The 22,004-nt window shown below is 36.4% G+C and overlaps 1 protein-coding gene across 3 annotated transcripts; it reads left to right on the forward strand.

Annotated features, from left to right (window-relative positions):
- Positions 1-578: 578 nt before the first annotated feature.
- LOC104246938 (lysine--tRNA ligase, chloroplastic/mitochondrial) lies at positions 579-21,564 on the forward strand. Of its 3 annotated transcripts, none has more exons than XR_011403620.1 (14): positions 579-878; positions 6,119-6,337; positions 6,947-7,058; positions 9,420-9,528; positions 10,307-10,364; positions 11,478-11,546; positions 16,341-16,448; positions 16,726-16,818; positions 16,957-17,061; positions 18,188-18,394; positions 18,542-18,636; positions 19,310-19,521; positions 19,660-19,697; positions 20,547-20,639. XR_011403620.1 is itself a non-coding variant. In XM_009802850.2 (14 exons), exons 1-14 carry the CDS (start codon positions 639-641, stop codon positions 21,215-21,217), a joined length of 1,779 nt encoding a protein of 592 aa, XP_009801152.1. In that variant the 5' UTR covers positions 579-638; the 3' UTR covers positions 21,218-21,564. The 3 variants fall into 3 exon arrangements, 2 of the variants coding, with proteins under 2 accessions (XP_009801152.1, XP_070018620.1); XM_009802850.2 differs by lacking the exon at positions 19,660-19,697 and adding an exon at positions 21,125-21,564 and having other exon boundaries at positions 19,310-19,400; positions 20,547-20,726; XM_070162519.1 differs by having other exon boundaries at positions 19,310-19,400.
- The last annotated feature ends 440 nt before the right edge of the window (positions 21,565-22,004 follow it).

A 22,004-nucleotide genomic window follows, 5' to 3' on the forward strand; every position in this document is an offset into this window, starting at 1 on the left:
AAAAAAGACGCAAGGAGGAAGACGGAGTTAGTTTTTTGTATAATTATGTATAATCTTGTATAATAGTGTATATGAGTGTATAAACATATTTTATACACTTTTATACACCTTTATACAAGCGTCTGTAAATGAACTTCTTCCACGATTTTCAGTTGCAATTTTTGTTCAAAACCAATCCAAATCTTCATTAAATGACTTCAAATTTTATATACAACCTCCTTATACTATTTCTAACAAGTCCAAATAACACCAACTCCAAATTTCTCAACAAATCAAATTGGGAAGTTAAACCCACATATTTAACCTTGTTAAAAATTTAATTTTCACCACCCAAATGGATTTGGCTTGTTGAACTAATATTTGAGACACAATTAGTGATTCGAAAATTAATTTAAAAGCTTGAACAATCTTTTTTTTTTTAAATTAAATAGTAATCTTAGCCTATTATTTTTGGGCTAGTTGGTAGTAAATTAAAATATGGGCTATAAAATTAAAAAGTATGTAGTTCACTTGTTCAAAAATTTCCGGGATTACTATTGAATTAAAAATATTTCAAGACGTATTTTCCGCAAAAAGTAGGGAAGAAATTATAAATAGTGCTTGGGGGAACAGAGAGAAAGAAGAAGAGAAGTGCGACAATGGAAGCCCTGCAGCCGTTGAAGCAACTTATCCACTTTGCTTCTTTTAGGTCTCATAGATTTCGACCCTCTTCTCCTTTCTTCATTGTTCGTTGCTGCTCTTCTTCTTCTTCTTCTTCTTCTGCCGCTACTACAGCTGCAGTTGCCGGTAGAGCCGGCGGCCGCAACCGTAGGTCCAATTCCGGCACTTCTACTTCAACTTCAGATAAAGAGGCTATTCGTGCCATACGCATCAACAAGGTAACTGATACTATTACCGGTTTATTGTAAAGTTCACTTTTTTCTTGATGATTGTCAATTTATGGCCATTCCAATGACGACTAGAATTTAGGTGAATATTGAGTGTAAAAATTGTATCTTTATGACTATGTTCAGTGTAAAAATTGTATCTTTATCACAATGGTATTTTTAGTAGTTATAGAAATTATACACTGGAGTGCTTTCTAATACTAGTTGCGCCATTACAATCGAATATATTGTAATCAATCAATCCAATTAACTACTACCAATATAGTTGGTGTAGGATATACATTAATCCGTAACCTTTTCTACTCTATTCGGTCCGTAATAAAATGTTTTCTAACAAGAATTTTTGACATAACAATAACTGCCATATCGATCAGAAAACATTGATTTCCCTTTATGCTTACCTTGACATTGCTTTCACTTTTTGATCATATCTTTATTGTGGTTTCCTCATATAATCTTGAGGTGATAACTTAATTTAGACAGAAGTACAGCTGTGGAAACTTGTCCACTCTTTTTAGCTTGAGGTTCATTGTACTTTCATTACCTTTAAGAATTCAGATTAGTAGTTGTGCATATTATTACTGCATGCTTCAATTATTCCATAGTATTGCAACTAATCACTCTCTCCATTCCATTTGACGGTGTTTGATTGGGTACAAAGTTCAAGTCTTATATATTATAATAATGATGGTGGAAAATATTGAAGCAGTGGTTTAAAAATTAGTTTGATATGAAAGGTTATAGAAAATGTTGAATGGTCTAATTAAATTGAATTTTTGCAAATTTATACCTGTTTTATAGAAAAGGAATAGTGTCAAACATTTTGGGACGTTATAAAATGAAAGAAGTGATATAAATCGGGATGGTGGGAGTACTTAGCTATAGAGTTTTCATCTGTTACTATTCTTTTATTGGGGTAAAAGGATCACTTGTGAACCTATTTAAATTTCTGGGTATGAATCTTGATTTTTTTTTTGGTAAATAATTTTTTATGAATTACCAAGTAATCTTTGTACAGCTCAAAACAAAACAAAAAAACCAGCACTAAAGCTGGGCATCATCTCTAGCACTACTGCACCCCCTAACAACAACAAAATCATAAAGCATTTACTAGGCTAACTAAGGGTAAAATTTAAGCTTTCCAGTTTTTTAGTCAATCGAGCCTACATAGAACCTCTGCAGAATATCTCTAGAACAATTTGTCTGATAACTTGCTCCTCTTGCCTTTGCTTATTCTGAAATATCCTCATGTTTCGCTCTTGCCATATATGATATACACATCCAGCTATCGCCATTCTGAATAACTCTGCTCTAGCGCTCCTACCCCTCTCATTTACTTCTATCCATGCCATTTCGTGCTGCCAGCTCATAGCCTTTCTTGTCAAACCTTGCCATTGTAATAATCTGTTCCATATTCGACTTGAGTACACATAGCTGAAAAATAAATGGTCAATAGTCTCATTAGCAACATTACACAGAGGACACACCAGTATATCAGTCACACCCAGCTGGCCAGCCTGTCCCTTGTGCTTAGCCTCCTGTGAGCTGGCAGGTTAAGTATAAAAATCCATTTTGGTGCACCATAGTTATTATAAACCAACTTTCTGCATGGAACTTTTTGATGGACTCCCCTTATCTTCTGTTATATAGCTTTGATAGAGAAAGACCTCATCTTTTCTAGCTCACTTTGATTTATTCCAGCACGTTCTAAGTAAACTTTAGCTTTCAGCACCTTTTTGACTATCCAAGTTGCTTGTTTCCCCTTTATGTCCCAAACTTGCTTCCCTTTACCATAGTATGTATGCACCCAAACTACCCACAATTTGTCTTTTTTTTTTTTTTCTGACACAGGTTCCCCTGCAACCTTAGGACCACATAGTTTCTCCCATGCCAATAGTGCTCTTTTGGTTATCTCTCCTCCACCCGTCCAGAGGAAATTTCAGCATATAGATTCTACCATCTTGATCACTTTCTTTGGAAAAATAAAGATCTGGGACCAATAGGATTGGACTGCAAACAAAGTATTTTTAATCAATTGTACCCTTCTTGAGTAAGATAAGTGCTTAGAAGTCCATGATGTAATTCTTCCCATCATCCTTTCCAAAAGAGGTTGATATTGAATAATGGACATCCTTTTGGAGCTCAAAGGAACTCCTAGGTATTTGAAAGGTAGGTCTCCTTTAGTATATCCTAACATGCCCAGGATCTCTTGCTGTATCTCCAAGCTTACCCCTCCAAAATAAATGGAGCTCTTATCCCTATTTGCTATCAAGCCAGACGCATTGGAGAACTTAATGAAACAATCATGTAGTAGCTTGACAGATATCATATCCCCTCTACAAAAAAGGAGTAGGTCATCAGCAAATCCCAATTGGATCACCTGTAGCTTCGCACATCTAGGATGATAATTAAAATCAGGGTTCAATTGCAAGGTTTTTAAGAGCCTACTCAAGTATTCCATAGCTAAAACAAATAAGAATGGAGACAGAGGATCTCCTTGTCTAAGACCCTTCTTGGCAGGAAAAGGCTTGGCTGATTTACCATTTATCAACACAGAGTAGGACACAGTGCTAACACAATTCATTATCCACTGAACAAAGATTTCAGGCAAATTCAGGCAATTCAATACTTGTTCAAGGAACACCCATTCTACAGAGTCATAGGCCTTCTGCATATCTAGCTTTATCATGCACCTAGGGGAAATGCCCTTTCTACCATACCCTTTTATCAATTCATGACTTAGCACAATATTATCATAGATCATCCTCCCGACACAAATGCAGCTTGGCTTTTGTCAACCAGATAGTCCATGACACCTTGCAGTCTTGCCGTCAATATCTTGGAGATTATCTTGTACACCACTGTGCAACATGAGATAGGTCTGTACTCTTTAACTATTGAAGGATGTTAAACTTTTGGAATAAGAGTTACAAGAGTGTAATTTATTGGCAAAAACATCTCAGATGTGGTGAAAAATCTAATAATAGCCTCTGATATGTCATTCCCCACAACTGACCATGCTTTCTTAAAGAAGCAAGAATTAAAACCATCAATACCTGGAGCTTTTTGATCCTCTATGCTGCACAAAGCTTGATATATTTCATCCTTTGTAGCTGGTTGTATCAGTTGTAGTTGCTGCTGCCTATTTAAGATTCTCCCCTTGGTCATAATATCTAGTTGGATAGCTGGTACATGTGGAGTTGTTGTTCCCAGTAAATTCATATAGAACCAAGTGATTTCATCCTCAATTGCCCTTTCATTCTGCACCACCTGCCCTGAGGAAGTCATCAATGTTCTGATTTTATTCTGAGCCACCCTATTCTTCATACATGCATAAAAATAAGCAGTGTTAGAGTCTCCTAATTTCATCCATTGGACCCTGGACTTTTGTTTCATTATACTTTCCTCGATCAATCCCCATTTCTCTAATTGTTGTTTTAGGTTCCTCTCTATGTCTACTAAGCTAGCTTGATTTCTGTGATCTCGCATCTGTTCTTGCACATCCATGAGCTGCTGCCTGACAGTTTTTAATCTTGTATCTACTCCTGCAAACTCTCTAGAATTTAGCCGCTTCATCTCAACCTTCACATGCTTCAACTTATGCCAAACGCCATTTAACCCATTGCAATGTACAGGAACTGACCAGCTCTTTGTTGTTACACTTGAGAAATCGGGATGCTCAGCCAGAATATCGAAGAACTTAAAGGGTCTAGCATCCCTTCTTTGATTAGCCGCAAACCGGATGCGGAATGGTGTATGATCTGAAAAGTAGGGATCTAATATCTGGACATCCAGGTGAGGAAAGGATGTCATCCACTCGGCATTAACAAGGGCCCTGTCAATTCTACTATGTATAGTATTATTTGTCCACGTGAATGACCTCCCTACACACTTCATCTCAGTTAATCCTGTATCTTCCATAAAGCGATTGAAGTCTCTTACTTCAAATTCACTTACTGGATTACCATTAACTCTATCCTCAATTGAAGAGATAGTGTTATAATCTCCCATAGCCACCCAGGGGCCCCTTATTACTCCATGCAACTGCCTAAGTTCATGCCACAGACTTCTTCTTGCTTCAATAGTATGTAGTCCATAGATAGCAGTAAAATGAAACTCCACATTCATGCTGGGGATTTGGATCGGTCCATGTATATATTGTGTATGTTTATCCATGCACCTGAAGTTCAGAATATTTGGATTCCAAAGAACCCACAATCTCCCTCTACTACCAGACTCATTATTTGCCACCCCAGTTCCAGCCATCTCCTAGTTTTTTTTATTGTTTGAGCTGTTTTACTTTCATTTACTCTATGCTCAATAATAGCTATAAGTGCAATATTATTCTCCCTTAAAAACAACTTCATCTCCTTGTGCTTATACACCTTATTTATCCCCCACATTCCATGCAACAATCTTCATATTGGAATAAAAGAGGGTTGTATAACACCATCTCCACTTCTGTAACTACATTGGCCCAGTTCACTTACATTAGAGGTAGGAAATTCATTAGAGGTACACTGGCCTCCTGACTCACCAAGTAAACTGAACCCGTTTCTAGTTTGCATTCTGTTAGTGTCATTCTTGTTTGTGTTAGAGCTCTTTGCAGCAGATCTTCCTTTAGCCTCCTTCCAACCATCGTTCCCCGCCTTTTGGTTTGTCTCGACATTCTCAATTGTCATAGAATTTTGTTTGGAAATTGGATCACCCACAGGCTGAGGTGCTTGCTCAACATTCTGCGCTGGCCCTTTGATTTTATTATGAGCACGTATGCTAGTTTCTCTTGAAAGAAAACATTTGGACCTCAATACCTGGTGGATATATTGACGTCAAAGTCTTTATGAATATTGATTTTATTATGAGCACGTATGCTAGTTTCTAACTGACTTTGGACACCAAGATGCATGGTAGATCTAAGCTTGTATTGATGTAACTATGTCTTATGACAGCATGCTTGTCGAATGTAGCTTCAAATTTTATGCATCATCATAGTTCAGAGCATGTAAAGGCAAGCACCCCGAGTAATGGAAGCTATCTTACATTCTTTACCTAAGACTTAATAAGGATTAAAATGTTTTTGCATTAATCTTTCCCACTATTGGTGGTTTAGTACCAGCAAAAGCCAGCAACTACTTGATCTTTTCATTTTTCGTTTTCGACTGGATCTATACCATGTCCATTGTAAACTTTCAATTTCATCTTCAAATCTAATGTGTTCTGCTTACTCACAGGTGGAAGAGCTGAGAAGCAATGGCTTGGAGCCCTATGCTTACAAGTGGGATCGGACTCACACTGCTGGTCAACTGCAAGAGATTTATAAGAATTTAGGAAATGGCGAAGAGTCGAATAGTGAAAATGATTATGTTTCTGTCTCAGGAAGAATAGTCGCTCGCAGAGCTTTTGGAAAGCTCGCCTTTTTAACTTTAAGAGATGATTCTGGCATGATTCAGGTTTTTATATTTGCCATAGTCTTACATTACCTTTTAAAATAAAATAAAATATTGCCATAGTCTACTTTATCTGTTTTTTGCTTTGGGGATACTTTACGTTGCTTGCTGTCTACTTGCTGCAATAGCTAATAGCTATAGTGCCGCATTACTATAAATATACAGATTTTTAAGACATCTATTTAAATATGTTTGATGGTTCTAGCAATTGGTTTCTTTTCTAGATTTGTTGAAATCATCTGAGTGAGTGCTTGATATGGAATACGGACATGTCTCAGGGACATTTTCAGTCCTTGATAGTGCCTATCGTCCGTTTGATGTGCAAAGTTTTCAACTGTTTATTCATTTTAAACAGCACTTCAGCACATCTCATGTGCTTCTTATCTAGCTCTTAGCATTTTTGTGCTCAAGAAACTGGGATAGCAATTGCTTGAACTTTCAGGTTCAATTAACATTTTACAAGTTAGAAACCTCTCTGAGATATATTGCTAGATCCTGTTATAAGAGATTTTCTTGTATTTCTGGATTAGCAGTGATCTTTTACCTTTAAATTTAGCCATTTTCGAATAGAAAAATGTGCACTCTACTGAAATAAGTTAATGTTGGTTTTAGCTTTATTGTGAGAAGGAAAGGCTTGTAGATAATCAGTTTGAGCAATTGAAGACGCTTGTTGATGTTGGTGATATATTGGGGGCAAATGGTTCAATCAAGCGCACAGAGAAAGGTAATTTCATGTCTATGCCCATCAGGGTTCTACTTTCGACATCCATTCTTATTTTCTTCTATGAATAGGTTCATTTGCTTCTGTATTCAACAGTGTAGATCCTTGAACAATTTATAGCTATCGCATAATCGGTTGATAAAGACATTTGTGCACCTTTTTTGTTGCTTTTGGTAGTGTTGTGAAATATGTGAATCCTCCTCTGGCTCTTCCTTTTCATCTTATTGTTTGTTTGGATCTCCTTCCTATGTAACCAAGTCCTCCTATGAAATCCCCGCCTAAAGGATAGGAAAGATTACAAAGTTGAAGCACCAAAAGAAGAATTTGGTGTCTTTCTGGTAAGTAATGGAAGCAATCGTCCGTATTGTCGTAAAATAAGAGCAGGCTTTGCCCATTATCCGCAGAAAGTTTTAAAGTCCCACTAGCCTTTTTTCTTTTGATTGGTAAAAGTAATTCATTGAAATACAACAACGAGTAAGTGCTGTAAAATATTTCCGAGCAGTGTTATCAAAGGCGAAAAGCGCAAAAAAGCTCTAAGGTCTGTTGCGCAAAAAAGCTCTAAGGTCTGTTGCGCAAAAAAGCTCAAATAAAGCGTTGGGCTTTAATGAAGAAAGGCGCAAATGGAGAAAAACAACAAATATGTATGTGTAGTCCAAGACTATTATCTATAAGCATTACCAAATATATAGACAAAGAAATTGAAGAAAATTTATGATAAAGTGAAATATCAATCGTTTAGTGTCGCCTCTTCAGGATTACGCTCATTGGTAAGGAAAAATATGCCTTAGAGCCTTGATGACAACACTGAAGCGCTCGCTAAGCGAGGCGAAGCGCTCAACATGTTTTGAGCCTCGCTTTAGGGCTTAAGCGCGCCTTTGATAACACTGTTGAGCTCAAGAAATCAACCCATCTATGTCATTTGCAGTAGAGCAATTGCACCAAAAAAAATAACAAAGCTATACATCTGTTTTTAGTGCTAACTAGAGATTTCACTTTGCTCTAAGAATTCTCGCGTTTCTTTCTTTTCAAATGAGCCACCAAATTACTGATGGAATGGTGGTCCAAATTTCCTTTTCACGTTCCCCAGACCTTGTAAATTCCAGCCCAACCGCAGCTCTTTTGCAGTCGTAGGCACAGTTCATGCAACTCCACGAACATTGAAAAAGATGCTCCAGATCTGTGACGTGAAGGAGCAATGAAGAAATAAGTGGTTAAAAATCCTACTAGAGCTTGCAACCCGATAAACAATGTTGCCTTCTTCTTGACATGCTGAAGGCATGTGGAGTGGAGGACACATCAGGGGTATTATGTGCAGCAAAAGTTTGATTTATGCCCCATCTTCTTTGCTATCTCTCTGGCTGCAATCAAGATAGGATTTTTTTTTGATAAGGACTTTTATTTCCTGTCTTCTTTCTTCTTTTGGCAATATCGTTGCTCAGGTGAAGAAAAAGCACAAGTTGAATAAACATGGGCTTCGAGACAAAAGACAGCTACAAGAATGTTAAAAAGCCTGGTACATAGGAGACCACATAGTAGGCTGCTTACAACTCTAGAGATGAACATATAGGAGAGATCTATGAGATTAACTGCTGCCCTACATCAAAGAACATGTCAAATTTAAGCTAGGAATAAAGACTACTTCTTTACAGGTTTTACATACGTACTTTGGTACACTCTGTCCAATTTGTTTATCCCTTTTGACTTGGCATCAATATTAAGAGGAGTTAAAATATGAGTTGCTTAATGGAGTATTTTTTAAGAAACATGTAAGGTCATATTTAACTTTTGTGTTTTAAAAGAATAAACTAGAAGATAAAGTTATGTCTAGAAAGAGTAATGCAGGTCTAGTTATATAAAGTTTTCTCTGGTATTTAATGTATCAATTTTTTATTTATTCAAGGGAAGTTGAGATTTTTTCGGCAAAACACATTTTGACCACGTGTATGGTTCGTTAGACACTTGTTACTGACTCATCCATGGATGTCATCCTATCTCCAGTGCTTGAATTTTCACTTTTAAGGAAGCAGAAGATATATACATGAGCATTCAGACAGTTATGGTATCCTATACAGGCCTAAGATGGAAATCTGTAGTTGGCGTAGCATGCTCTTAAAATTCACTTCCTTCTAGTCACTAGCATCAATTCGTTCTACAGATTTGTATATGCGTGCAACTTCTGTTTGATTTGGTTTATGATTCCAAAATCCTGAAAATGACCTGCATTATTTTGAGTAGTTGGTTTTTGCAAATACATAAATCATATCTTCTTAAACTTTGTTTCTTTTGTTTCTGTTATTTTTGAGCTGTTGTCATGAAGTCTTGAAGCCTTTTTCATTGAAGTATCTCTTACTGTTTTCTTTCTAGGGGAGCTATCTGTATGTGTCAACTCATTCTCGATTCTCACAAAGTCATTGCTTCCATTGCCGGACAAATATCATGGCTTAACAGATGTAGACAAGCGCTATCGACAGAGGTGAGTTTCCTTTCTTGCACCAGTTTGTGATTGAAGATTCTAGTTGCAGCTTCTGACTCATTATTGGAAGGGTAACTGCACAACTATCATAGGAATTCTGTAGAATGGGTTATTTGGCATTTAAATTTGTATCTTTTCAGTTAGAATACATAATATGACTGTCACAGTTTTTTTAGCCAGAGTAACTTTAGATACTCTGGTCAATAATGGCAGATGGTACATAAGCGACTCTTATAAGTTGCTCTCCAGGTATTTTCTGCATCTGTGGCTGGTGCCATTGCCTCTTATTCTTGCTATCAGTTCTGCTTGTATTTTGTTTTTCACTTTCCTTTTTTTGATAACCGAGAAATTCATGAGGGCCAGTGGCGAACGGATCGAAACCTGATTGATAGGGCCTGACCTTCTATCCCTCTCCAATGAACAACCAGGCCTTTTGTTTGCGACAGGGTTCAAACCTGTGACATGCGCCTCATCCACACATCACACGCTGCGCTTTTACCTCTAAACCAAAGCCGTGGGGGCTTTGCTTTTTACTTTCACATAAGTTGATCGTTTAAAGTAGCTAAAGCAAAGGAAAATATGCAATCTACCTTAGGTTTGGGCCTTTCGCATATCTTACAACTTTTTTCAATATTGGGTTTCTGGAGAGGAAACCAGTAAAATGTCTAATTTTTACTGTTGCTTAAAAATATTATTGAGGCATGTGCTATTATAACATGGAGCAAATTGTGATATTCCAAAATCAGGGTGTGTTCACTCTCCTTGCTGCTTATGTTAGGTATGTAGACATGATTGCAAATCCTGAGGTGGTTGATACCTTTCGCAAGAGGGCAAAGGTTAGTTAGCTATTTATTTCTTCTGACTGTTATGTCAAAAGTACAATACTTTCTCTTATCATCATTTGGTTTCCTCTTGAACTGTAAACCTTTCAGTAAATTATTTTTTCCCAGCAGTATGGAGATTTACTGAGTTAATAATTTGTGATCGTTAGTCTGCAAATTTTCCTTATATTTTCTCCTTCTAGACTAAAATAACTGGAGTCTCCATCAGTTTTGGGAGTTAAGTTGCTCATAAAGTTTTGTGTTATTACTTTGGTCTCTAGTTCTCTGATGGTTGACATCCTCCTCCTATTTTATCTCATTATTTCTTAACAACTGGTTACTAGATCATAATGTATTTTAGTTATTATGGGTAATATTGCAAGCTGGAACTTTAACCATTGCTTTTAAACATGCGTTTGTTTTCCCCGCTGGTGATTGATGATTTCAGAAATGCATGTAGTAAATCATATAAATGAGATCTGACTTATTAAAAGAATGATATAGATACAAATTTTTTTTCGTCATCAGTGAATGAGGTTCTTTTCTTTTGTCTCTTCTTTTGATTTTTTAATGCCTCTGCTTTGTTGAGGTTCAACCTGTCTAAATAGGCTTCTACTTCAGTCTATTCCACCCAGATAATGAGCTATAAAGAGCTCAGTTCAAGCTCTAAGTTTTAAGCTACTTTCAGCTTATTATTGTAGCTTTCATGATATTTATATATTTTTCATAGCAAAGTTGTCATCTTTCAAATATTACACTTGTAACCACAGTTAACAAATAAAGCACAAATCTACTAGACTATACTTGGAATTTTGTAGTATAAAGGAAAATGCTTTCAGTTCATATTGTCTTAGCATTGTTTGTTTGAATCTTCCCCAAGTAATTTGCGATAATCTCTCGCATGAAGTTAACCTCAGATAGCCTTTTGCTGATTAATACTATATTGTTTTGTCTTGAATTGAATTACCTATGGTGGAGACTTGTGTAGTAGACTAATAGTTGCTACTTTCTCTAGAACTTCTGTTGCAATGGGCAGTAATGAATGTTGTAAATGCATAATATTTTTTCTTCTTTTCTTATTGAAAATGTGCACTAGATTCCGTGCTGATTTAATCCTTCCTTCAGTAGATTGTATCAGAAATACGCAAGACAGTGGAATCTTTTGGCTTTGTGGAAGTTGAAACACCTGTTCTCCAGGTCTGTGAATTTCCTTTTGGTTGTATGGGCAAGTGTTATCTCATATTTAGTTGTGATTTATTTTTTCTTTTTTTGTGTTTTTTCCATGAAGCTTGTGAGCTACTCTTCCATGAAGGAGTATATTATGCTCTGAGTGTTATAATATTTGCTTTTGTAAACTTCCAAGCAGTGGCGGAGCCAGAATTTTCATTAAGGGGTGTCAAAATATAAAGAAGTACACCAATGAAGAAGCCAAGGGGAGTTGTCACGACCCATTTTCTGAATAAGCCGTGGCCAACACCTGGTCGCTAAATTTGACCGAGCGAACCATCTATGCTTATCAAAACTATTATAACCTTAATCTTTATATGTAACATGGCAATACTTTAACCAAATACTTTTAATTAATTTGAATATCTAAAATAAACCAACTCCAAAACTTTATTCGTAGTACCACTGAAATACTGCTAAGTTATTATCATAAATATCTAAATCTTAACCCAACGACTGTGTCTATGAAGCCTCTATTGATAACTGACGCACTGCTCAGGACAAGGACATGAGATTTCCTGGCAAGTTCTCAAAGTAAGCAAAGAAATAGGTAAATGATGACGGCTCAAAGGAGTACTCCACGAATAAAAGTGGAGCTCACCAATAGCACTGGAAGTGAGGGAAGTCCTAACCTGTAGCCTGTTCGCCTGCAAAATCGCTTCCTACGTTGTACCACAGACCAACGTAGGTTCCCAAAAGAGAAAGTCACTACCATCCATTCTACTCAATGAGTCTTAACAAACGGAAACGAACTTTAATAACATATATATTACGAGCAAAGATTCTAAATGCATGTAAAACATAAAGCTTATAAGAACAATTCTAAAATAATTGCATAATAGCAGTTTATGAATATTCTAAAAGAAATTCTTTTCTTTTTCTTTCTTTTAAAAAAAATATTTCACTTTATACTTTGGGAGTTCCAATTATCCTGACTTAATTCTGTCTCAGTCACCGTGTGATCGGCACGGGTTCGATCCCAACCTGATCGAATAGGCCCAATCCACGAGGTGCCACTCGCTTCATGGTTCTCAGCGCTCATGTACCATACCTTAGCTTGGCTTGGCAAATTCAGCAACGAGACCCTCGGCTCGTGTGCTTCCTACTTTGGCACAAGTAGTTTTAGGAAGTCAACGCCTTGATCAGGACCCTCGGCCTGGACGATGACCCCTTCTTAGAATAGAGGATACTCCCAAAAATCTTTTCTTTCTAAACTTCTTCTTGTGACTTTTCAAGTCTAAATCTTTTCTGAAACATCCTATACATACTCATACTGATATCCTTAAATGTAAAGCATGACATAAGAATGAAGTAAATATTCAAAAGTATATCTAAAGATTCTTGCTCCTTCGTGAATTTTCAACATGAAAATGGCATATAAGAATAAGACAAAAATCTGAAAATTTATGCACATATGTCATAATAAATCATCTAAACTTTAGCTAGAATAATTCTAAGTTAATAGGTACTCACTCGCTCCAATTAAGTACATATAAACTCTTTTAAGCAATTCATCAAACACCTTGTATGCGTGCTTTTGTGAGTTAAACCACTTTAGTAAAGGGTTGCTTTTGTGAGTTAAACCACTTTAGTAAAGGGTTATATCAACTCACATCAAAACTCCTTGAGCCAATGCGTAGGCCCCAGTCCAATTTATATCCGTCAAACAATTGATTCTACAACAACAAGTGCATTTGAATTAATTTCAAAGTTTCACATCTAAACATGGAACTTACTGTTGATACAGAGGAAGAAGGGAATTAACTATCCAATTCTTACCTACTGCTACTGTAGGATAATTGAGAATAGAAAATTGTATATACCTGAGTTCAAGAACTAGTGATTTGTAAAGAAACCTAGAACTTTTTATTGCATGCGTGAGTGTTTCGCTGAAACGCTGCTTCTGTTTCTTGTTCGTATAGTATTCTGTAGCTTTGCTTTCTTTGGACCTCTTTTTCGTCGGCAAGGCTTTAAGCCTTTTCTTTTTTTAACAGCCTTTTATGGGCTTAGGCTTGTCTCCCCCCCCCCCCCCCTTTTTTTTTGACTTAACTAATTATTAATGATACCCACTTTTAAATACTACTGATATTAAAATTATTAATATTCCCCTAATTGTATATCCAATTCTTTATAAATAGAAAAGTAACTCAAAAATCAATCACAAGGGTTTAAATTTGTAATAGAAGTATAATTTAAGATTTATAAAAACATTAAATTCTATATTTAGCGTGTCTTGAAACTTTTATAGATTTGAGGAGTGTTACAGGAGTCATTATATAGTATATATGCATAATAAAGAATTTTTACCTACCTACATAGTGTAATTTTTCGGCAAAGGGGTGTCAATTGACACCCTTGAATTCATGTGGCTCCACCACTGCTTCCAAGTGTTAGATGCAGCAGAATGGTTGCTCCAATTGTTCAAGGAATATATGTTTTTTAACTGGTATTGCTTGATACGAGAAAGAGGTAGTGACCAATCCCCACAAATATCTTTGAATGGAAGGAGTTAGATGAGACCTGGGTTAATCTCTTTGCTCTCACATAAGCACTTTATCATCCTTATTCCTTTGTGCACTGCATTCTCATGATTGCCTTAGAGGCACTTTTTTAATACTGTAAAAACTTTAAGAATTAAGCTGCAGTGTGTGCACAATCAAAAATCCCAGAACCTCCTTTTGTAGTTGCCTGTATAAATTAAGCTACTGCATACTTGCATATGACCAATAACCACTTCAGTACCTAGTGCTTAACCAAGCGCACATTGGTTGTTATTCGGTTCTCTAGCTTGTTGAAGCCCTTGGTTGGGATGTTGTTTGTGCTTAGTCATCTCTTGTTGTGTTAGCTTTTTCCTTTGCTAATTCTGCCTTGCACTTATTCAGTGCAAGCCTTTGAAGCTGTTCCAAGCTCCTGGTTGAGATAATTGTAGGTCATTCTTGGTTATTCTTTGCTGCTTCCCTGATCAAGAGATACTCTTGCCTGATTTGTTTGCACTTAATGGAGGTCTGAATCTTAATCATTCAGATCTCGGTCATTAAATGCATTTGTTTTTTAGATCTGAATCTTAATCATTCAGATCTTACCCATTTAGACTTTTTGGTTTTTAATTTTACAACCACTTAATGGGTCTGAATACATCTTAATGATTAAGATCTACAATAGTCTTAATATCATTAAGATGTTATACATTTAAGAATTTTTGTAAAAATGATATTTCACTATTACTCCCACACTTTCACCACTAAACATCATCACCACTACTAGCTATCGTTGTCCTCTACCATTACAGACTACCACCACCCACTACCCACTATCTATTACCACAATCCTCAGCCACAACCACCACCAGTGCCAAGCATGAATGTCGGGTGTCACTACTAATAGCCATCACTTACAACCATTACCACCAACTACCATTACAACAATCACCGCTATCAACCACCATTATATATCATCCATCACTGTTATCAGTCACCACCACCATCAAACACCACCGTTAACTACTACTGTCATCCACAATCTACTCTCATAATCACAACTATCAACCAACACCACCACCAGCTACTACTCAGTCGTCACCCACAACTAGCAGTGTTAGCCATCATCATCGTCAACCACCATATATTTTTTTTAAAATGTTTTGTTAATATAGTACTAAATTAATTAGTACTATTTGATTTGAATTAATACTTATTAATTTTTAAATAAATACAATATTTACACATTCAAATGTAGTGAAAACAAACAGTCTTAATTATTCAGTATTCAGAACTTAATACAACATCTTAATATTCATATGTGAATTCAGATTCAAATATTTTAATCTTAATACACATATTAATATTCAGGTGTGTATCTAGATTCAGACGTCTTAATCGTAATAAAAACAAATGAGGCCTTAGATCCTTGCTGTAAGGATTGGCCCAAGTTAAACAGCTGCTCCATCAAGATCTTCCTCTCTATCACTCATTAATCTTCTTTCTTTTTGAGATAAGATGTAGAATTACATGATTGGATCAATTAGAAAATAGGTTAATGGGCAGAGCAAAATGAAACAATCATTATCCACCTTATCAGTGAGTAAAAAAATATTGTTGTTTAGCAGGAAAACCACTAGTTTGAATGAAAACCTGGTATGGAAATGCATTGTTGTAGCCATGGACAGTTGTAGTAACAAATTGATCAAAGGACAGTTGTAGTAACAAATTAATCAAATTTTAAGTGTTGCATTGTTGAAATATGAAGTGATTACATTTTTTGAAAGTGTTCGAATTTAAGGGAATAACTAGAAATTGTTAGTGTAAAAAGGATGCTTAAAATTCATCTTGGCTTATTCACATAGAAAGTGGTTGAATTTAGGTTGGGTATCTTGTCTTCCTTCTATAACTACTTAGGTGGAAGTCCTTCCTTTTCGAGTTTCTCTTCTATTTTTCGTATAGGCGGTTGTTTTTCTAGTAGCCTAACTTCTTCATTTTTCCCTATCCTGAATTTACGATATCCTTTATCTTTGAGCAACTTGCTTGAAAACTTGGTTCTGTACATCCCCCCCCCCCCCCCCCAAGGTACTCTGATTAGTTAAGGATGAATATAGAGAGGAAAGATAGGAAAATAAAAAGAAAAAAGCATTGATATATACATACACAAACCTGTATTATTTGTAACTTTAGCATCTATGTTCTTTTCCTCCCCTTTTGGGGGATTTGGACTTCTATTGTTTCTAAGATCACATTATTTCTCATTTGTTTAATCAGTTTCATTTACTAGGGAGCAGCTGGTGGTGCAGAAGCTAGGCCATTTATTACATATCATAATTCTCTTGGAAGGGATCTCTATTTGAGAATTGCAACAGAGCTTCATTTGAAGAGAATGCTGGTGAGCTTTCCCTGTAGTTGCCAACTTGCCATTATAATTTCTTTTGCAGAAGATGTTCACATGAGACTACTATAACTATTTAGTTCTTCATGGAGCTAAATGTAAAAGTATGAGTAGCTGCTGGAACCATGATTAGTCCTGTGCATATGTGCACATAGGACAAAGAAGGGGAAGGAAAGACTCCCTATTTTCTGTTGTATTTTCCTTCCCCCTTACTTGAAGAGCTGTGGTTCTTCTGATTTCTTTGTAACAGTCCATATTTCTTGCGTAACTGCAGGTTGGGGGATTTGAAAAAGTTTATGAAATTGGCCGTATATTCCGCAATGAAGGCATTTCAACTCGACATAATCCTGAATTCACCACCATAGAGGTAATAGCTCTTTGTCAAAAGACTTCTTATTTTTGGTTTATGGGGCTTTAAAGCAAGTTTACAACTCCATTCGTAGAATGTATAATCAAATTATTGTCCTGCAAAATGATCATTAATCATTTCAATTGTTGGTTTTAGATGTATGAAGCATACTCTGACTATGAAAGCATGATGAATATGACAGAAGAAATGGTGACACGATGTGCCCTTGCAGTTAATGGGAAACTTATAATTGATTATCAGGTAAATACCATTTCCTCTGGATAATCTTCTTCAGTAGTGTTTGAAATTGGCGATTCTTCTTTGCAAATTCATGTATCTTCTCTGTCATGATTATTTCTGTTAACTAGCCATTTACAGGAATAGGTGTGGCAACCATTCTTATATTGTGGACCTAATACTGAGAATTGATTGAGCGTGCAAGCATCTGGCTGTGTTGTTATTTTAGATTTCCTCGGAAGCCAACCTAGTTCTTCCTTGATCTGGCTATAAGGATGCGCTTGAGAAATAGGAGGGATTATGTGAACTTCATCTTTCTCAATGGAATTACATGCTTTTGTGTGGCACCTTTTGTAAATTGCTACTGGGGTTGTTGCTCTCTGATTGTTACTGTTTGATGCTACTTTTTCCCTCTTATAGTTACTGGATATTGTTGCTTCCTGATGGTTACTATTCGATGCTAGTTTTTCTCCTCTTTGCTTATCGCTCTTCTCCCCCCTCCCCCCTCTTTCCTCCTCTTCTTCTCCCCTATTCTTCCTTTCCACCTTTTTCTCGAGCCGAGGGTCTTTTAGAAACAACCTCTCTACCTCTCCAGGTAGGGTAATGTCTGCGTACTCACTACCCTCCCCAGACCCCACCCGTGGGATTATACTGGGTATGTTGTTGTTGTTGTTATGTGGCACCTTTTGAGTTTCCATTCCTAGTGCTGATCTTCCGTATTCGACTATCTTGTGCGCAGTGATAATATTCTCTCATCATAACAAAATAATTTTGAATGGCAGAATAATGTTGGCCCAAAGATGGCCGGTTAAACATTTTTAGTTACTCTTTGGGGTTGACAGCTCTCCACATTTCTGACCTGTTTCCTTGAGTTGTAGCAAAGCATCTTGTCTTATTTGATCTTTTCCGGAGATCCCATGTCATGTCTTTTGATGTGCTGCATATGTTTACTTGGAGAATGTGTAAAATGATTTAGCACTAGTTATGGGTACATGGTCCTGTTACATATAGTTACTGGGTTGGACTAACTTTTTAGTGAATCATGAGTTTTATGCTTAATAGGTTTTTGTCTCACTTTTGGTATTTCATTTTCCCCCCTATTACCTGTTAAAGTTTAATCTAAGGAATCAAACTTTATGCTTTCTTGCAGGGTGTGGAGATCTGCTTGGAAAGACCTTGGAGGAGGGAGACAATGCATAATCTTGTGAGAGAAGCTACCGGGATTGATTTTAATAACTTTGGTGATGATCTTAAAGCAGCTAAAGAACATACTCGTAAAGCGATTGCTATTCTTGGTGATGATCTGGATAAGGGTTCAATTGAAGCATGCTCTTCTGTTGGCCATTTGCTTAATGAGGTTGAATAATGTTCTTTAGAATCTTTGATATTCCCTTCTGCAGATACATAGAATTAGCAGCTTTAAACCACATATCAATGCGAGAGTACCTTTTTGGTTAAGCTGGTTTGTTAATGTGAACTTGCTTTGTGTTGTAACCATTTTCAGGTCTTTGAGATGATAGTAGAACCAAAGCTTCTACAACCGACTTTTGTCTTGGACTATCCTATTGAAATATCTCCACTGGCCAAACCACATAGAAGGTACTGAACCATCAATTGAATTCTCACACTAGCAGTAAAATGGACCTTTCTTTTGGCTCTCTTTTGAATGTTGAAACAACTTACCTGGGTGTGCTCTCTTCAGATATCTTTTTTTAAACATCAAGGATCTTTCTAAGGCAACATGTGCTCAATAGTTGAAGAAAATCATAAATTGTCAAACAAATAAGAACGAAAACCAAAGGACGTAGCAAAAAAAGGAGACACTCTTGTACTTCTGTTACAAGTAAATGTTACTGGCTTTTGCTTTCTGTGATGTTTCTAAATATTTGAGTTTGATGCTGAAATCTCCTATACATTAGAATAGGCAGAACACAATTTTTGAGGTCATGTCTAGTAGTCTTGGCTTCCGTGTATCATTTGCTTCAACTCAAAGTGATCTTCCTTTGTCAAAAGATGCTCTGCTGTCCTTTCAGCTATTCGGGTTCTTAGGTTGTTTAAATGATATGGCTTCTGGTATAAGCACTCTTTTTGCTGATTCTTGATGTCGTTAGAGCTTTTCCACTGTCAGTTTCCTGAAGTTAAGATTGGATCTTGTAATGTTTTGTTTCAAATGAATACTGGATTGTGTAATATATTACAAAAGGAAGCTGCTTGTATTTTTCACTTCTATTATACACATCGATTTTCTTGTTACATGATATTTGTTTTTCAGGCATTCAGGCTTAACTGAGAGATTCGAGCTATTCATTTGTGGTCGCGAGCTAGCGAATGCCTTCTCAGAATTAACTGATCCTGTGGACCAGGTATTCGGGTGTTGAAATCTTGAAACTGCTTGCTTGTCTGTATGTTTTAATTTGATAAAGTGGAAGAATCTCTTGCCACCCATATTATCAAAATGATGGATTGTCAATTCCTATAAAACAGGTGAATGGTTTTTCTTTTTATAATTTTCACCAATTCTTTTAGAGACGGATACTGGCTGTAATCAAGGCAATGACAGCAGACAATGACAATCTTTTTTGTTGTGAAATGTCCTTTCCTGATTCACTTTTGTGTTTCTAGACATGCAGAGGAGTGTAAGCTGATATCATTGGAAAAAGGCAGGCACATGTGCTTTCTCTTGCTGAAGATTTCATACTTAGGATGCATTTCAAGTTTACATTGAGCAATTCCTTGGGTCTGAATTTCTGTGCATAAAACCTTTTGTGTTGGGGTTAAAAGATGAAGAATTTTCTTTTAAACATGGAAGAAGAGTTTTATAAAGAGGTCTGGGTTCTTCAAGCTAGCAAAATCTACTAGATTTGAGTTCCCTGCTTCGGAACTTATGTTTTGGCGATAAAAAGATGAAGGCTTTATTCTCAAGGAAGAAGAGTAGAAAAAAGTGGTTATGCCGTTCAAGCTAAACAGAATTTGTTAATAGGGCTTTCCAATCTCTTTAAAGATAACTCAAGATGGGTACAATAGAATGTCATGAAAGAGCATATGGCCTTATACCACCGATAGGACAGGGAAACCACTCTATCCCAGACACAATTCCTGTAACATTCTATCATGCTTCTTACTTGGAGTTACTCCAGATGTTCTAAGAATCTCCCCTAGTTGATTTGTGAGAATTGCTTGGAGCAGCATATATCATTTTGTTGCGCTTCTTTTAGACCTTCCAGTTGCAAATTTGCTTACCAATACTTATACTCGTGCTTGGCATGAATTGTTGGTGGGCAAAATCTGGGGCTTCTATGATTTGAATCCACAAACATCTTCTCATATAGCCATATTAGGTGGGATTTCCAATAACGCTGGAAAGCTGAAGCATTTGAAACCCAGTGGAAGCTATTGAAATTCCTATATATACTAGGAAGCTCATTTACATATGAAAACATATCAATGCTGTAATACATTCAAGCCTTATAACTTGCTTATATATACTGTTCTGTTGTAACTTGCTGCAGAGAAGACGCTTGGAAGAGCAAGTGAAGCAACATAATGAGAAGAAAGCGGCATCAGGTTTAAATAAGGCTGGTTCAGAGGGACAAGAGAACAAAGATGATAATGATGACTCGTATGAAGTAACTCTTGACGAAGACTTCCTCACAGCTTTGGAATATGGAATGCCTCCAGCTTCTGGAATGGTATGTTGAGCCAATCTCTCTCATGGAATTCATAGTTGTTACTAAATGGTGCAGCTACCTTTGGTGTTCCGCTTACCTGTATTTCGTCTTACATAGATTATATCCTTTTGTAACCATAATATAAAAATCCAGCAAAATGGACAACTATGTGATAGTAACTAAATTTTCTCCTTAAATGCATACTTTTGCCCACAAATGAAACTTCTAGTTTTTGGTGATTTACAAGACAGGACAATTGAAACATTCTGTCAAATACACCATGTAATGATACAGTTTGCTCGATATTCTGGTCATACACTGTATATGATTCAAAATTTTGGATCAGCAAAAAATAAAGTACCTCATAAACTTGTTTATTATTTGAGTCATTTAAACTAAAGGATGGCATTCATTTTCAGGGACTTGGCATTGACAGGCTAGTAATGCTTCTGACAAACTCAGCAAGCATCCGCGATGTTATTGCTTTCCCAGTCCTCAAGATTCAACAATAGCTTCATGAAGAGTGGTTGAGTTGCTTATTACACAAAATTCGCCAATTTTGAGCCAGGATTGTTGCCTTTTCCTGAGAAAGTGAGTTTGAGCAAAAACGTCGATAATAATTTATTTTTTATCGTGAAAGATATAAGTATTCTTGACATCATTTAGAAACAAAGTTGGGGTTCTCAGCTTTCTTCATGTCTAATAGTTAGGGTTTTTTATGTTTCCTCAAAGTTTTGCCCCCTTTAAGATCCTTACTGTTCTAATAACAGGACATTGTCGTTTGTAATCTACCTAAAAGGTTTGGTCAACTGTAACTTGATAAGTGTAAGCACAATTCATTTTGTGGTTTTATTTGTCATTCTTGTACAAGGTACACCATATATTTTGAGGGTGCTGGCGTGCTCCTTTCCACAACAAACCCGATAATAATTAAAATAATACTATGAACGAAAGATACACTCACACACGAAGGCTTTGGTTTTAATTTATATGATACTTTCTAGTTCCATAATTTTAGCTGCTGGACTTGTGAACGAGTCACGTACTACTTTAACGTTTAAAATAACAAACTCCTCCACCCCCCAGCCCCCTTCCCCTAAATAAGAAAATAGATCAAATGTTAGGGTAAAAACCAATAAAAATTTACATCTAACAATATTTTGTATGATACTGAGGCTACGCATGGAGTTTTTTAGAATTTCACTGTAAGATAGAATTGCACTCACTTTCCTAGTAATTATCGTAATTACACAATTTCCTCTTTAAATTTTGAAACGCCACATACTAATTAAGTAATTG

The sequence above is a fragment of the Nicotiana sylvestris genome, chromosome 11 (genome assembly GCF_000393655.2).
Source record: "Nicotiana sylvestris chromosome 11, ASM39365v2, whole genome shotgun sequence".
In the NCBI taxonomy this organism is placed as follows: domain Eukaryota; kingdom Viridiplantae; phylum Streptophyta; class Magnoliopsida; order Solanales; family Solanaceae; genus Nicotiana; species Nicotiana sylvestris.

Excerpts from the sequence above, each read along its gene's own strand:
- LOC104246938 (XM_009802850.2), top strand. The coding sequence starts at position 639 with ATGGAAGCCCTGCAGCCGTTGAAGCAACTTATCCACTTTGCTTCTTTT. Across the intron at positions 879-6,118 it reads GTGCCATACGCATCAACAAG|GTGGAAGAGCTGAGAAGCAA; the intron begins GTAACTGATACT and ends GCTTACTCACAG. Across the intron at positions 18,395-18,541 it reads TTGGCCATTTGCTTAATGAG|GTCTTTGAGATGATAGTAGA; the intron begins GTTGAATAATGT and ends AACCATTTTCAG.